We start from the raw sequence: 16,654 nt of genomic DNA on the forward strand, positions 1-16,654 counted from the left end.
ACGAGCCGCAAAATTGCTTAACGCTTATCGAGACTATGGGAAACGAGGTTTAACCTCGTTATTAAGTTACATTATGCATATTTTCATGCATAACAACGTTCTTCTGTTTATTGTGTCCAAGCTAAGCTGTCTTTTTGCGATGCTATTGTGTTTTCATAGTGCAGTTCATCATGTGCATCTATCGAACTTGTAATACCAACACATTTATTTCTTGCTTAGGGGTCTGTTGCTGATGCTGTCAACTTAACATCTCATCTGCGATTCTCTGCATCTTGTTACATGAATGGATACCTATTGATTCCTTCACCCTGAAATATTCTCAACAGACTTGCTCTTTTCATAGTGAATTAGAGATAGAGATGTCACCCTGTAAAGAAGTCGGACAGGCGGAAAGTTAAAGGCAATCCATAAGTAAAGGTGGACGAAAGATCAAGGTGATCTCATCTTCATTGACACACATTGTTGTCTGCCACCTCTGGGCTGGTCCTCTGCTCCACTACCCATCAGAATGAGTGACTCACAGGAAGCAACATCCCCAGTGGCAGGCATAGGCGGACCGGTTGCTTGCGTGTCCAAGGTGGAGCTGCGCGCGTCCTGCAAGTCCCTGCTGGACAGAGACACGCTCAACAAGTCAGACCCCTGTGTCATCCTCATGGTACAGAACCAGGGCCAGTGGACGGAAGTGAGTTTTTCTCTTGTTTTCAGTCAGTCTTCATGTTGTTTACAATGACAGATCTGCCCCATTCTGTGCTATGGTTGAATAAACATGTAAAGCTAATTAATATATATGCATGTGAATGGGGTAACACAAAATACAGGTATTGTCAATAACCGTGAAAAATCATGATTATTGATATTGCCTTAATACTACACATGATGTTATTGTAAATTATTCAGCTCCCTTTAAAATTTTGCCACAAACTTGGTGGCCACAATGGTTACAACCGCTCTCTCGCTGCTTCTGTACTCACGTTTTGAGTGTGATTCATTGGCCAAAAAAGACAAAATAAAAGAGAAATTTTACTGACAGCATTTATTATTAAACGTTGATAGATATGTGATGAATTCTTTTGGCCACATTAACGGTGTTGTAAAAATCTGATATCCTGACAGCCCTACATATGGATATATGCATATGTATTTATGAATGTCTTCTCTAAAAAGATGGCAGGTTACTTATGTACTATTCTGTAAGCACGGGGTCTGAGACTGAGTAGATCTATTTTCGACAACCTTCCTGGCACAGAGTCTGAACAAATTTATGACTGTGTACATTCATTTTATTCTCTTTTTTTTGTCACATCATTGACAGGTGTACAATGAGTCTAAATTGTAGTCGTGTGCATATGAGCAGTGCAGTTTAAAGAAAAAGATACATTTGCACCTTAAGAGCGCAGATTAAAGGAATAAACTCCACCCATAAATGAAAATTATGTCATGCATTACACACCTTCAAGTTATTCCAAACTTGTATACATTTCGTTGTTCGGTTGAACACAAAGAAAGATATTTGGAAGAATGTTAGCAACTGACAGTTCTGAGGCAGCACTGACTACCATTTTAATTATTCCTATGGTAGTCAATGGTGCCCCAGATATGTCAGTTGCTAGCATTCTTCCAAATATCTTTCTTTGCGTTCAACCGAACAAAGAATTTTATACAGGTTTGGAGCAACTTGGGGGTGAATTATTCATGACAGAATAAAAACGTTTTGAGTGGAGTATCTCTTTAAGGTACATTTGGTGCCAAATGCATAAATAACATACCTATGTACAGTACCATGTACCTACAGTATATGTAAAGCTTTCCAATGAATACAAGTAAAAAGCTACGTTTTTAATCACATCAATAGTAGATGGGCCAAGGCAATCGTCCTTGGGAGAAAATGTTGGATGGTTGTATTTTTGCAAAATAAATTGAGCTGACATTCCAATATCAGTGTTCATTTGTGAAGGTTGACTGGACTGGAAAGTGCAGGGGAGGGTGGGGTCTCTGTTTGGATTGAATCTAGGCAGGGAATTGTCACACAGCAGGAAAGGGCACTTGGGCTTGAAGCGCGACCAGTCTGTTTTTTTTCTATATCAAAGCAGTCACCGTATGAACATTTTTTATCTGGAGCCACAGCGGTGGTGTTGAAGACAGCTCGGTGAAGCTGCGAAGCTGTCTGCGGGAATGTGTCAGGCTGAAGGATGAAATCTTAATCCCAGCCCTATTATTCCAACCAGTGTGTCACGTTCAACATCACATTGAACAAAATGAGACATGCCAGCACAGTTCAGCAGAATAGAGGCGGTATTTTTTGTGTTTTCATAGATGAAATTTTTAAAAGCAAGTCTATGAAACAATGTGAGACAAAATCATCAAGATATTGTTGTCGACATGGCATGATTCATCGCTGCCTTGGTTTTCCAAGGTTTGTTTGCCAGTCAACATGAATTGTGTCTCTTAGAAGAATTGATTTTCATAAACAGTCAGTTTTCCTTGCAAACTATGTTGCATATTTTCCAGTGATGGCAAAACACAGGTCTAGATTGAGAAGAATAGCTGGCCATGTTATTTGCTCGGCATCTTTTCGTCTAATTGGCTCTTTCCTTTCCACGTCTGGAACATCTTCAGTGTTTAACACTTGTCAGTTCCTCTTTTCATTTAAAGGTACATCAGGAAGAGTGGCACCCACATGAACAGCGTAAGACAAATTATGCTAAAATCTCATCGGTGTGGATAAGACGCTCGTGAAACTGAATGCATTGTCTTCACACTGTGTGATGATGATTAAGTCTGAGCGCTACAACAAGTTGTTTAAAAACCGACGGTGTGAGATGATAGTGAACATGATTAGCATTCGCTGTGGAGGGCTTGTAGCGGTTTTGCTGATGGAAGTACTAGCATGTAAATGGGTGAACAGCCATTTAAAGATTTTTTATAATGGCTGCGTGAAAGGAGGTGTTAAGGGAAAATTTCTGTAACTGATGAGAAAGAGTGAATTAAAATGTATTCCCATGCTTCTCTTGTAGGCTATTATACAATCTGAATTGGGTTTTTTCAAATAAGGTGAAGTTATGATGCTTTTTCAAATATAATGGAAGGAATACTTGTTGTCTTTCCATACTGTCTATGAATCTCATCTCTATCAAAACCTAACAGGTCTTTTTTGTATACTGTACAGAAATACTATATAGAAAATAGTTATTCTGAATATCATCGCTGTGCTTCCGAAGGTTCTTGGACTGTTTTTCAGGAAATAGAATAAAAACACACTGTACTTATTTTTAATGGTTAAATATTGTGTTGTCAAAGTTGAAAAGCACATTTTTTTATATTTTTCATTGGTTAGATAAAACACAGTAACAAACATAAAGGATGACTAATAATAATGGCAAAAAATCACAAAATATGGACATACAAGGTTTCAGAAGGACAGCAGCGATATAAGGATATTAATCACTCTGAAAATTATTAACATGTTTTTATGCATGTTTATTTTTTGCATACTGTACAGAAATACTATACAGAAAATATATTAACTCTGAATAGATTATAGTCACTCTGAATATCATTGACATTCTTGGTATTTCCAAATGGCAGAATATTTATACAGAAACAGAAAACATGAATTTATAACCATATCTAAATCATTTTACATGCACACTGTTTGCCAAAGTATATATATATAACTGAAAATGCAATATGTGTTGTGCCATTTTCATTAGTTAAAGGTCCCGTGGTTTCCCTGTTTTCGAAGCTTTGATTGTGTTTTTTGGTTGTTTAACAATGGATGTTCATGTTTCTAGTTTCAAAAAACTCTTTATATTTCACATATTTCAATTCTATCGTCCACCGCTGTCTCTCTTCTCACAAAACAACTGGATTTCTTCCGGTTTCTTCAAAGTCCCGCCTTCCGAAACGCTCTGATTGGTCAAGCTGACCAGGTCTGTCGTGATTGGTTCCCCACTTTGAGTGTGTGTGTGTGTGTGTGAAGATGTCCCACCCATACCATATCAGCGAGTTCCGCTCCTCAAGCTGTTGTGATTGGTCGGTCCCACAGAACAGCTTTCACAGCCGATGTTAAAAGTCATGGAAGCTGTTATTTGAGCGTTGGTTATCTTAGAATGTGTGTAGCTGAATTCTTATTACCAGCTGTAGGACTGTGATGAAAGTGAAAGTAGTTTAGTGACTAGCTCAGTCAAATGTTTACAATCTCTGATAACCAAACGCTACTCCAGCGGCTCTTCCTCTTCTCTAAGGAAGGCCTCGCCCCTTTTTTGGCGTATTCCTTTGGGCGGAGGTTATTGAAAGCACTCAGAATAGTGACTTCATGTACCTGGGAAGTAGAGGACTGTAGTCAATTCCAGCCGTTCTCTGTGGTCCTTGAAAAGCAAATTCTGTTAAAGACAATATCTCGCTTGGCATTTAACTTTGAGCTTTATCCTTTTGCATATATTATTTATGCTATAATAGCAATATTACATACTAACTAAAGTTTGAAAAATGCCATCGCGGGGAATGGGATCTTTAGCATTTCCCTGTATTGAATGTGTGCCCTGAGAATTGGCATGCATGTCCAGCATGTGATAACATGCTTAAACATATGGAATAAGTACCATTCCTGACCCAATATATTGTATACCATTAAAATATCTTCCTTATTCCCAGATTCCCAATGAGCTGTAGCAAGCTACATTGATCCATGGTCATATTATCGGCAGACATTAAGCTTTAATGTCCTCATGAGAGCAGTGAGCGCATGAATCGTCACAGTGTGATATACTCGGAATCGTTGAATCTTCAAAGCGGCAGATTTTCGTCAAAGTATCCTCAGACCAGGCATTGAAATGATGTTCAGACGTCATGCAGTTTGTAAAAAGCTTATCAAATATCTGACTGCTGTCAGGTTCTGTTATCCTCCAAACATTGGGCCTCATCATGAAACACGAGCAGAACGATTTTTTTGTGTAAATCGTTCGTATTGTCGTTATTCCGTAAATTTTCGGATTCATTAAAATGTTCGTCTTTTCAAAATGTTAGTTGGTACGAAAGAAATGTAACTTACACCTGCTCCATACCATGTGTAAATAGTGCATAAAACAAATAATCAAACAGGAGAGGGAATTACACAAAAAAACAATAACAAAAATAACAAATTAAATATTAATTAAATTAAAAAGTAATTAAAAAGTTCTTTGTGCTTTCGTATTAGAAGAAAACAAAATTGTTTTTAAATACTGTTTTATCTCTTGTAGAAAGACTACAAAAATAGGTTTGCAATTAGAAGATTTACATAAAGAAAGATTTAGGTTGATTATAAAACAAGCATTTTGGTCACCTTCGAAAAATCCAAAATAAACAGTTTTTGGGCTCATAAAAACCCATTCAAAATAGTATTTGAAATAAACGAACCAACATGTTTCCAAAGTTGCTGAATACAGCTGCATGACCAAACCAAGTGAATAAGTGTTTCAGTGTCATTCTGACAAAAATGCATTGGGTGTCAAAGTCAGATCCAAATTTTTTCTTTAGAAAAGTTTTGGTATAGGGTAAATGTTATGGAGTAGTTTAAAGGATATTTCTTTGACTTTGTTTGAGAGAAGATATTTTTGTTGCATGGACCATATCATTTTCCAGTTTAGATGATCAAAAAGGCTGTTCCAGTATGAAACAGCAGAAGGGGTACAGGCAATGCATTAAGTATAAAGTAAAGCTCTTATCTTAAGACTTATTCCTTTTTTACTAAAACATAACTTACCAGTCGGTGTGTCGCTAGGCTCAGGTAAAGAGACTACTTCAAAAGATAAAGAATAATTTCTAAAAAAGCATGCATATGGAATAGCATCCATAACAATGGCAAACTCTTTAGGAGTTACTGGTATATTATATTTAGAGAGAAATTCTGAATACCTAAAAACTAACCTAAAAAAAGCTGGCCAACATGAAATATCCCATTACTGAACCATTGTTTAAAGAACAAAGACCTATTTTTAAATAGAATGTTTTTATTGTTTCAAATGTAACATCGATGGGGGGAAAAGTTATGTTTGTAAATAAGGGTCCAAGCCAAAAGAGCCTGTTTGTGAAAATTAGATAGCTTGAGGGGGAGTTTTTGAATATCATAATTGCACAGTAAAACAAATTTTATGCCACCAAATTGTGAAAATGTAAATTGGGGGAATAGATTCCAAATAGAGGTAGGATTATTGAGAAATCGACTGAGCCATTTTAATTGAATTATTCATTGTATTGGAATCAATAAAGTTTAATCCACCCTTATTGTAATAATTTTTTAACACGGATTTCTTAAGATAATGAGGTTTGTTTTTCCATAGGAAATTATATAGCATTCCATCGATACTTTACATGTGGATTTATCAATGTACAATGACTGTGCGGCATAAGCAAGGCGAGACAGACCCTCCACTTTAACAAGTAATCCCCTACCTGTTAAGGAGAGGTCTCTCTGTAGCCAGCATTTAAACCTTTTCTTTGTTTAAGCTAAAATTGGATTAAAATTTGTGGAACACCTGAGGTTATCTTGAATTATCTGTATACCCAAATATGTAACACAATTTTTTTACAGCAATACCACTCATTGAAGAAGCTGAACAATTTTTAAGGAAAAATAATTCACATTTATTAAGATTAAGATGTAAACCTGAAGCCTTGGAGAAGAGCTGGAGAATATGTAATGCTAATGGTTTTTGGTGAGAGTCTTCCAAGAACAGGACAGTATAACCATCTGCTAACTGGCTAATTATTATCTCTGAATTTCCAATACTAATACCTATAAGGTGCAATTTTTACTTTTTAGCTTTGGGTAAAACGCAGAGCTCGTCACTGTCCTTTTTTACACAGCCGACCAATCACAGTGGAGAAGAGGCGGGACAAACACTACATTGACCAACCATCGTACACAACAATGGAGAAGTTAACATTTATGGTTACTGCATTTTCATATTAAATAATATTCTTTAAAACAAGATACTAGTAACAAGTAGGGTATCTGTTGCGGATATTCTAAATCACACCTACCAACACATCTCCGGAATAACGCGCAGATCCCTCCAAAGCGTTCTCAGGCGCCACCAGCTGGTCGTTTTCAGAAGAGCAACAGGTATTATTATTTTAGCGGGCTAAAAACGCTTTGGTGGACACAGTTTAATTGATTAATTTATTGGTAAGCATATAGCCTATAAGCATCTTATGGATTTATGCAATATAATGTAGCCAAACCAGAGGATGAAGTCCAGAGGATTCCGGCATTCCTAGATACGTAATTTGCGTAGCTGTAATAATTCATAGGCGGGGATTATGCTAATTGTGAATGAGCGTGCATGCGCGCCCTGTTTACGTGTGATTAGAATTCATTAACGCACGCACGCACGCACGCACGCACGCACGCACACACACACACACACACACACACGCGCACGCACGCACGCACGCACACACACACACACACACACGCACGCACGCACGCACACACGCACGCACGCACACACACACACACACACACACATTTTACGATCAAATCTGACGTTTACAAAGTATTTGTGAATCCGGAAGAAATTTTTCGCGACGGTCTGTTTTACGCGCAAATGACTCGGAAATCACTCATATATTTATTTACGAATGTTTCATGAATGAGGCCCAATGTCCCTACAATGCAAAAAAGATGTTGAATGACTATGTGCTCATACTGAAAGAAAAATGAATTGAGTTTGTGAAACTATATTTGAACATTGTCTATACAAAGTGGAGCTTGTATAAAGTTGTTCTGAATCATTCTCTGGGTCATTGCTGGTTGCCATGGTGTTGCTAGGTGATTCTGGTCCTTAGTGTTTTTACACCGGTTTCATCATCCTCCAGATTAAAACCATGAATCAGATTATTAGAAAAGTAACAGCACAGCTCCTCAAGAAAGATTCTGGGTTTAAAAGGATAGTTCACCCAAAAATGAAAATTCAAAGTTCAAAGTTTATTCAAAGACTATTTCTGTCATCATTTACTCACCCTCTTGTCATTTCAAACCTGTATGACTTTCTTTCTTCCGCAGAACACAAAAGAAGATATTTTGAAGAATGTTGGTAACCGAACAACAGCGGTACCCATTCACTTTGTATTTTATAGACACAAAACCAATGCAAGTGAATGGGCCGTTGTATGGTTATCAACATTCTTCATTTTTGGGTGAACTGTCCCTTTAAATTTGTTGTGCTGTATGGTTCCATAAAGAACCATTAACATCCACAGAAAGAAGGAACTGGTTCTTTAAAGAACATGGGACTGAAAGCTTTTTTGGGGAACCAAAGTGTTCTCCTATAGCAATGCTGTGTATGTACAGAATGACATCATATCTATTTCTAACTGATCGTGACATTGCAGGTTTATGCTTTTATTCTGCTGTATGAAACTGTACGTTTTTGTGCCATTTGGTGTTTCAGTATCTGTTCATGCAAATCAAGAGATTTTACAAAACTGAATAGGAGCTACACCTATCTCTCTTTCACCTCTCTTATTCTCTCTCTCAAGGTGAACGTTACAGTACTGTGTGTAAATATAACATCATCTTCTATTGCACTCAGATCTTCATGTATTTGCAGTGTAATCGCTCTACGACACCCTCGGGCTACATACACCAGTTCGTTCCAACCACTACTGCTCTTACACTACTCAAACAAGCCCAGCGTCTTCAAGCAGATGGCAAAGAGACAGACACTGGCTTATTTAGCATCCACAGATCTCAAAATGTTTCCATGTCTTTCCCCCCACAGATTTGATCTAGATTTGCTTTTATTGTGCTTATCTTGAGTTTAGTGCAGACTGATGTATTTAAAGCCTTCAACAATTGTACTTGGCAGCAAAGCATCTTAAAATGGTGATAAGTCTTTAAAGGGAGTGAACAAACAGCGGCAGGGGATAAAGACTTGGACTAGAAATGCATTCAAAGGTACACAGAGCTTGTCGGCTCATCTCACCTGTTAGCTTGTGTCAACACAAGTGATTGGCGCTTTGACAACATCATTATCTCGGTATGCTGTCACAGGTACCCCAGACCCGCTCTGCGCCTTCAAGAGCAATTTTGGCTGTGTACATGAGTCAATGTTGCCAAATACATGACTTGAGTTTTTAACCCAGACTTCAATATCGTGAGCATGACTGATTTCTGGAGGTTGGCAGGGTGGCTGTTCCATGGGGAGTTGATTTACAAAATGGTTTTCCACCAGCAGATGTATTTGGAATTGATAATAGACCTGAATCCATGTGATTGCGGAAGCTGCTGGAGGCTGTCGGGTGTTTGGGGTGATAGCGGGAACTGTGGTTATTCTGAACTTGATGTAGGAGTCTGAAATCAGTTGGCTGCCAAAGTTTTAACATTTTAACAATATAATTCTCTTTAACCATATGGCTTCGCTACAGAAAAATTTGCTATATTTGCGCAAGTGATAACTGTGTCCCCCGAGTATGGTCATGTATTATAGCCCCAAATTATTCAGTACTATAAAATTAATTTCTTTCCTAGAATGGATGACCAATTCATGTTAAAACAAACCATATTTTTTGACCACTCTTTGATTCTGGTCATTTTCACATTTTTGACCAATCGTCTCATTCTAAATGGTGATTTACATTTGAATAAAAAAAGTTTATTCTTTAAAGGTCGAGTGTATAAACTGTTGCGGCATCTAGTGGTGAGGTTACGAATTGCAACTACCCCTTTGGAAGTACTACGGCAGACACAGGACTAAGATCTTCAGCTTCTTTGCCTAAGGAGATGATGTATTTACAAAACACGCTTTGTAGAGCAGTTTGTCCGTTTAGCGAATTCCATGCAAGGGGACCCGCGGTGTATGTAGTAGGGATGTGCGCTACGACTAATTTGACAGTCGTTTAAACTAAAGTTTTGTAACCGTGTAGTGGACTTGTTTAAAACTAAGAATGGCCCAGAAGGCGGACCAAAAACTTTGCGTAGGCCTATGAAATACAATTTAAAGACTAAAGAATGTAGGCTATTAATCAAACTGTTCATATCCAATTTTAATGTAGCTAAAACAGCCATATGTGTTCCACATTCATTACGTTATAATCAGTAATATTTCTGCATTTGCTGATGCGCCAACACTGACTGGATCGTTTTAGCGGCTGGAAGAAGTGACACGATGATCATTTGTTTGCTTTGCTGGTCTGTGCCTGGGCTTCAAATATAGCCTATACAAAATATATTTTATTTTCTCATTTAAGTCTGTTTTTTTACTCTAAAAGTTAAATTAAAATTTAGTCATCAAATAAAATTATTTTAGTAAAAGTGTGCATATTACACTGAAATCATGAAACTTAAAATATTTAACAACAATTAATTAAAAGCTTAAAACTAATGTTTCATTATTTGTTTATTTAAATGATGTTGAATGAAAAAAACACTACTTTATTTATTTGTTTAATTTTGTCGCAATTTTTAAGTAGCCTACAAGTTATAATTAGGGTAGGCCTGCATGTCAACAAACAAGATAGCCTACATTATATCATGTTTTTATTATTTATAAAGCAAAGCAAAGCAAAGCAATGTGTGTAAACAAAAAAGCGAATAGAAAGCAATGAACAAAAAGTACAGAACAAGCTACAGAACGCATTTGATCTTGCGGACTCGCGCAGAGCGAATGTAAAAGCAGACTGCCCATATTAGCTAATTTATAGAACATAGGCTCAACACTCGAGTCTGCATGTGATTATGATGTTAATATTATTTTACATGTTTTTGTTGAGGAAATGCAAGCATTATGCTCGGATGAAAGTCGGCTCAATGTTTGTGAACAATAACTCCGTCTGAGGAGTCTGCGGGCACATAGATAACAGTGCTAAGCGATCATGTTTATTCAAGCGCTTTTTTGTGATAAACATTCAAATCAAATAAATTTCAAAGTTCTGTGAATCTAGAAGCTGAGATATTCTCATCTCAGTTTTATTGAGTGTGTTCGAGATGCATTCACCGCATTTGCAGCTCATTCCGCCATCAAATAACGTCAATCCGTCTTTCATGCATTTTAAATATTAAAATATTGAAATGTATTATTAAGTAATTGTTAACATAACTGTATGTAGCTTTAGATCATTATCTACTTTTTCGTTTTATGCCTGCATTCCACGCTTCCGACGCATTTTCCGCATCGCGTCAATAAGAACCCTATACAGTATGGTTACGCATGGCTCCAGTGAAATGATTATTATGCCACTTTGAAATGACATAGTTTGCTTAAAACCTACCAGTTTTCCTCCTTCAAAACACCTCCACAACACGTCTTTCAAGTGGTCATTTCTGAGCGTGCTGCAATTGGCACAAAGAAAACGCATGCTAGATCTGACCTAAAATTAAAACATTTCGTTCCTGATACACTTTTTAAGACTATTAATCATTCTTTTTTCAAACATATTGTTTTAGTATTTAAAAGGGTTTTAAACGAAACATTAAAATGAAAGTCTTTTAAATGATAACATTTTGTGTATTTTTTTCGTGTAATCGACTGTTGTTTTCAATGTCGACTAGTAGGAGCTTACCGTTTAAACGACTAATCGATTAGTCTCGCACATCCCTAGTATGTAGAAATAGCTCACTCTAAGGTAATAAAAACATAACGCTTCATTATGTAAGGTCTCTATACACTTCTAAAGACATAGTATTGTATATTATATTGCATTTCTGTCAATAGATCCTCCAAAAAATTACACACTGGACCTTTAAGCAAAATATAATTGATTGCTTTGTTTTTTATCCTGGGATGAATATAACCCAAACATTTCTTTACCACTGCTCTGAGATTTCACTTGCACACCAGCTTCTTTAGTTTGATTTGACCACTTGTCTAAATGACTTTGTGTTAGTTTAGACATCGACTTTGTTCAAGGGCACAGACATAGCAGATTGGAGGACTGAATATTTTGTATGCAAGTTTGTATGTAATCGCTGGGACAGACTCTGTCAAGACGCTGTCTGATGGAAGAGGGCCATGTCTTGCCTGATATGTGCTATGCAAACACATTAGAGGTTTGACACTTTTAATCTGATTTAACGTGAGCATGATTGATTTACCTTGCGTGTTGCATATAAATGGTTATTTTCCCACATTTGACGTGGCGGTATAAAATTGACCTTTTAGAAAAGCTCCAGTCTCCCTTTAACACTTGCCATCAGCAAAATACAAGATTTTTTGCAGTTGCTGGTAGGAAGTTTGAACATGTCTAGCGGCCACCGTGGTGGCCGACCTGTTTCAGATCAGCTTTTGAGAACATTCACTCTTGTTGCATTATATTTTGAGTAACAAAAGAAAAAACTGGGGACATGCTGGCGATCTGGTGACAAAGTGTTACATTAGCAGCGCTGGACAAAGGCAAATATATTTCCGTCATAATAAATAGTAATTGTGAATAGTGATAATATTGTTTGTATGCATTTAATGTGCTCATTTAACCAGTTTATGAGCCGATTGGCTGAAACAAATTTAAATTTCCTAAAATTGCAGGATTTAATTTTTATTTTAATGCATTTGTTTATTTTTACAGATGTGGTAAAATGATTTATCAGGGTTGGAAGGGTTACTTTAAAAATGTGTTCCGAAATTACCAAACATTTTTGTATCCTGATTACTGTAATCCCGTTACATGTAATCAGTTACTCCCCAACCCTGTGATTTTTATAATTGTATAAAAAACAGGCTGATCTTTTTGTGAACTCTTTATCTATGGCTTTGGTGTGCTGGACAGTAAAACACAAAGATCCCATTAGTTCGCTTCTGAATGCTAATTGTCCTATAATTTTCAGATAGCATTTCTCACCATAATGATTTCCTCGATATCAGAATGCCTCTCAGAGCATGATACATTAAGTCATAAAGCTAATTGCCTCAGCAAGATTTTAATTCCAAAATGATTGTATTTACTCTGTTTGTTTTTGACATGCACCAGTAAACAGTAAGAAAGCAGGGGGAACTGAGGAGAAAAACATAAGATCATTTACAAATGAGAACTAATGTGTTTTGTTTGAGAGCAAGGCCATAATCAACACGACTGCATGTGTGGAAGATGTCAACATTCAGGCCCATGAGGCCTTCATCTCTGCTGTCTTTTCTTCGACTTAATCCAGGAACTGCACACAAGTATACAAATAAACAATGCAAGCTGTGATCTGAATGCTAATGGTCTTTTTCCACTTTATGAAATAAAGAAAATATTCAGTGCTTGGTTTCAATGGCAAATTCTTTGATTCCTGTTTTCCGACCTAGTTAACCAAACATCCTTAAATCAAGATATATTCACTTGTGAAGCATAAGCATTTTTTTGCTTTGTTTTCTAATACAATTATCTAAACATCCTAAAACCATGATTAAAGCAAAACAATAGAAGATTTTATGTCTTGCTTTCAGAGAAATCTAACAAAATTTTGAGATGTTTTTGATTAAAGCAAGAAAACACTGTTTGCCAGTGGGGTAAAAAATTATCCAATTCAAAAGGAAATACAAGATTATTTTTCGTACACTGTTGGCAAACATCCTTTTTCATTTTAAGCATAGACAAAATTCTGCTAGAATTCTATAAAAGCAAGACTTGAATCATTTTGCTTATAAATATATCCTTTTAAGATGTTTAGATAATTCTACTGGAAAAAGTACAGTAAGTAAGAAAAGTTTTTGTTTTGAGTAATTATTTTCTGTCGTCTTGTATTTTAGCTGGATCGTACTGAGGTGATCAAGAGTAACCTGAATCCAGTCTTTGCTAAAGTCTTAATGCTGGATTATTACTTTGAGGAAGTTCAGAAACTACGCTTCGAGGTCTACGACATCCACGGAACCCACAGTATTGGAACCCGCGATGATGACTTCCTGGGTGGTGTGGAGTGCACGCTTGGACAGGTGACGTCATGGTTATTTTTTAGTATTACCTTTCTGCAATTATTTAACCTGAACCGCTTAAAGGGACAGTTCACCCCAAAATAAAAATTCTGTCATCATTTACGCACCCTCGAGTTGTTCCAAATCTGTATAAATGTCTTTGTTCTGATGAACACAGACAAAGAAATTTGGAAGAATGTTAGTAACCAAACAGTTCTTAGCGACCATTGACTATAGAAAAAATGTTGCTTGCATTTTTTGTTCTGTTAAACACAAAAGAAGATATTTTGAAGAATGTAGGAAAGCAAGTAGTTCTGGGACACTTGATAACCATTGAAATATTTCCTACTATGGTAGTCAATGGTGGCCAAGAACGTTTTACAAACAAACTTGTTACAAGCATTCTTCCAAATATCTTTCTCTGTGTTCTGTGTGAACTGTTCCTTTAATATGCAGATTAATTTTTAATCGTTTATAATAAATCTAAAAGTCAAAAAAAGAGTCAAAAACAACCATTGTGTTTTAAAAGAACCTATTCTCGATTGTTTTAACCCAAAATGCTGGGTTGTTTTAATCCATTGTCTCAAATATAAACGTTTTCTGGGTAAATTTTACTCAACTGTTCGGTTCACAACGCTGGGTTGTGATTCATCTTGTCTTTTGTGCTCCTATTCAACACTGTCAGAAAAAAAGGTCAACAAATGTACCCTGAGGTACTAAAATGTACTCTTTTTGAAAGGGTACCGCCAATGTGACATCTTTGGTACATTTTGACAATTTTATACAGTCATATTTATTGATTCTTGCACATAGCTGACCAAACGCTGAATGTATGAACCACAGGAAAGCGGCTGTAATGCAGAATTTCATTTACGCAGAAGCAAAAGCTGTAGTTAAGCTGTGCTTTATTATTATTCTTTTGCTGCCTTGCAAGCTGTGCTTTTTACTTTAGGAAATGTAAATCTAGTTAGATTGTCTTTTAAGTTTTGGCATTGATTTTGACATTTTTATTATTCTTTAACCATTTTAATCTGTTCCACAGATAGTGGCACAAAAGAAGATGGCGAAACCTCTTCTGCTAAAATATGGAAAATATGCTGGAAAGTCCACAATCACAGTAAGTATAAAAATTGTGTAGACGCACAGATTATTCATATTTAATTGTTTTTGCACACATTTACATATTTACTGAATGGAGGAATATGGTACACTTTTCTAATGACACAGCTTGCTTTATATCATGAGTAAAGGCATGGTGTAGTGATGTTTAATGCACAATATTTAATTCACATCTTCAATAACCATCAGTGGATGAAAAGAAATCAGTGTATTGGAAAACTCACTAAAAAAGCAAACGTGGAAAGATGAAAAAAAATTACATGTCTCCAGTTCAGTGACTACGTGTGGCGGAAGCTTTAGTATGGCTAACATAACTTACAGCACCTTTAAGTGTTCACAGAATCACGTCTTCGGCTTTTTCTCGAAGATTGTGATCGTCTCAGCAGATCGGTGGCGGTTGCAAGCTTGCTTCACCACAGAGAAGCAGTGAGAGCCAGTTAGACAAAATCAATTAGTTTTTCCCTTTTAGTAGCACATGGAGTGTAATTATGGGTGGGTCGTAGGCACTTATGTGTACTCGATTACAATGCACAGTATGCAATATCACCAAGAAGCCAATTTTATATGCCTAGACCACTCCTTTTTTTTTAGGACATTCAGTTTCAAATACATTTATGCATTTGCGTTTTTTTCACATCAGTTGAGCTACAGGAAAACTCATATAACGGTAGTATTTCAGGTTACGGTGCATGCCATTGGCCTCCAATTTGAAATCGAACGTATCATGTAAGTAGACAGTCACATCAATGCACATTTGTGATCTATGTGAAAACCCAGCTATAAAGTCATTTATTTGTGATATACTATTTCTATATAAACCCATCCTGCTAAAAAGTAGTGTTACATCAATTCTGGTGGTTTCCATTCAAATACCATTATGAACATAAATTTGTCTATTACAAAATAAAGAAAAATGTATTGGGCATTAATGGGTGTTCTATTGATTCCCATCTGCATCTGTTGTGTTTGGGGCAGGGTTCTATTATTTTTTCAGCAGGGCAACCAACATAATGTAAAGAATATCCTATGAAAGTATAATCTTTAGATTTTGATAAGTATAATCTTTAGATTTTGATTTAGCTTGATTTTGACTTACTAAGGTTATGTCAAAGACTTGCAATAAATCATATTGAAATAAATGGTTAAAATCAAACTATGATGCTCATCACTAATAATTCGATATTAAGGCAAGTTTTCACACACTGGGTCACACTTATGAGTGCAAGTTGAGCCTAATATTGACATTGATAGATAATCAACAATGAACATTTGTGCAGTTTTATCAAGCACCCGTTGCACTTATAGATGCTGGCAGTGTCTCTAGACTGACTTTCACAAGGTTGGCCAGGAGGTCTTAGGATCTCTTATTATAGAAAACAATTATGAACATTGTGGTATGTTTTCTCTCCCTTTCTCCCTTATTTATTGATTCACCACACAAACTAACATTTGTGAAGTTGGCTAGTTAGATACAATTTAATATTCCAGCAATCCCCTTACAGTTGTGTTAATGATAACAGATATGCTCATTTTATTAAAGAATACGCAGTGGTTTTAAAAGTGGGGGTGAGTATCAGCAGAAAGTATAATACACCGGCGAAAAGAGAAACGCTATTGCCACCCCGGAACGCTATCGCGACGAGGGGGACCCCGCGTACAGCATA

General features: G+C 36.5%; 1 protein-coding gene across 1 annotated transcript in view; it reads left to right on the plus strand.

The window, feature by feature from the left end:
• cpne7 (copine VII) overlaps positions 1-16,654 on the plus strand; it is a 54,575-nt gene that overhangs the window by 939 nt on the left and 36,982 nt on the right. The window contains exons 2-4 of the mRNA XM_057335508.1: positions 220-682; positions 13,710-13,892; positions 14,914-14,988. Of these exons, the coding sequence (XP_057191491.1) occupies positions 509-682; positions 13,710-13,892; positions 14,914-14,988 (432 nt within the window). The 5' untranslated portion in view covers positions 220-508. The remainder of the gene's footprint in view (positions 1-219; positions 683-13,709; positions 13,893-14,913; positions 14,989-16,654) is intronic.

Source organism: Triplophysa rosa, linkage group LG1, assembly GCF_024868665.1.
Source record: "Triplophysa rosa linkage group LG1, Trosa_1v2, whole genome shotgun sequence".
NCBI classification, from domain to species: Eukaryota; Metazoa; Chordata; class Actinopteri; order Cypriniformes; family Nemacheilidae; genus Triplophysa; species Triplophysa rosa.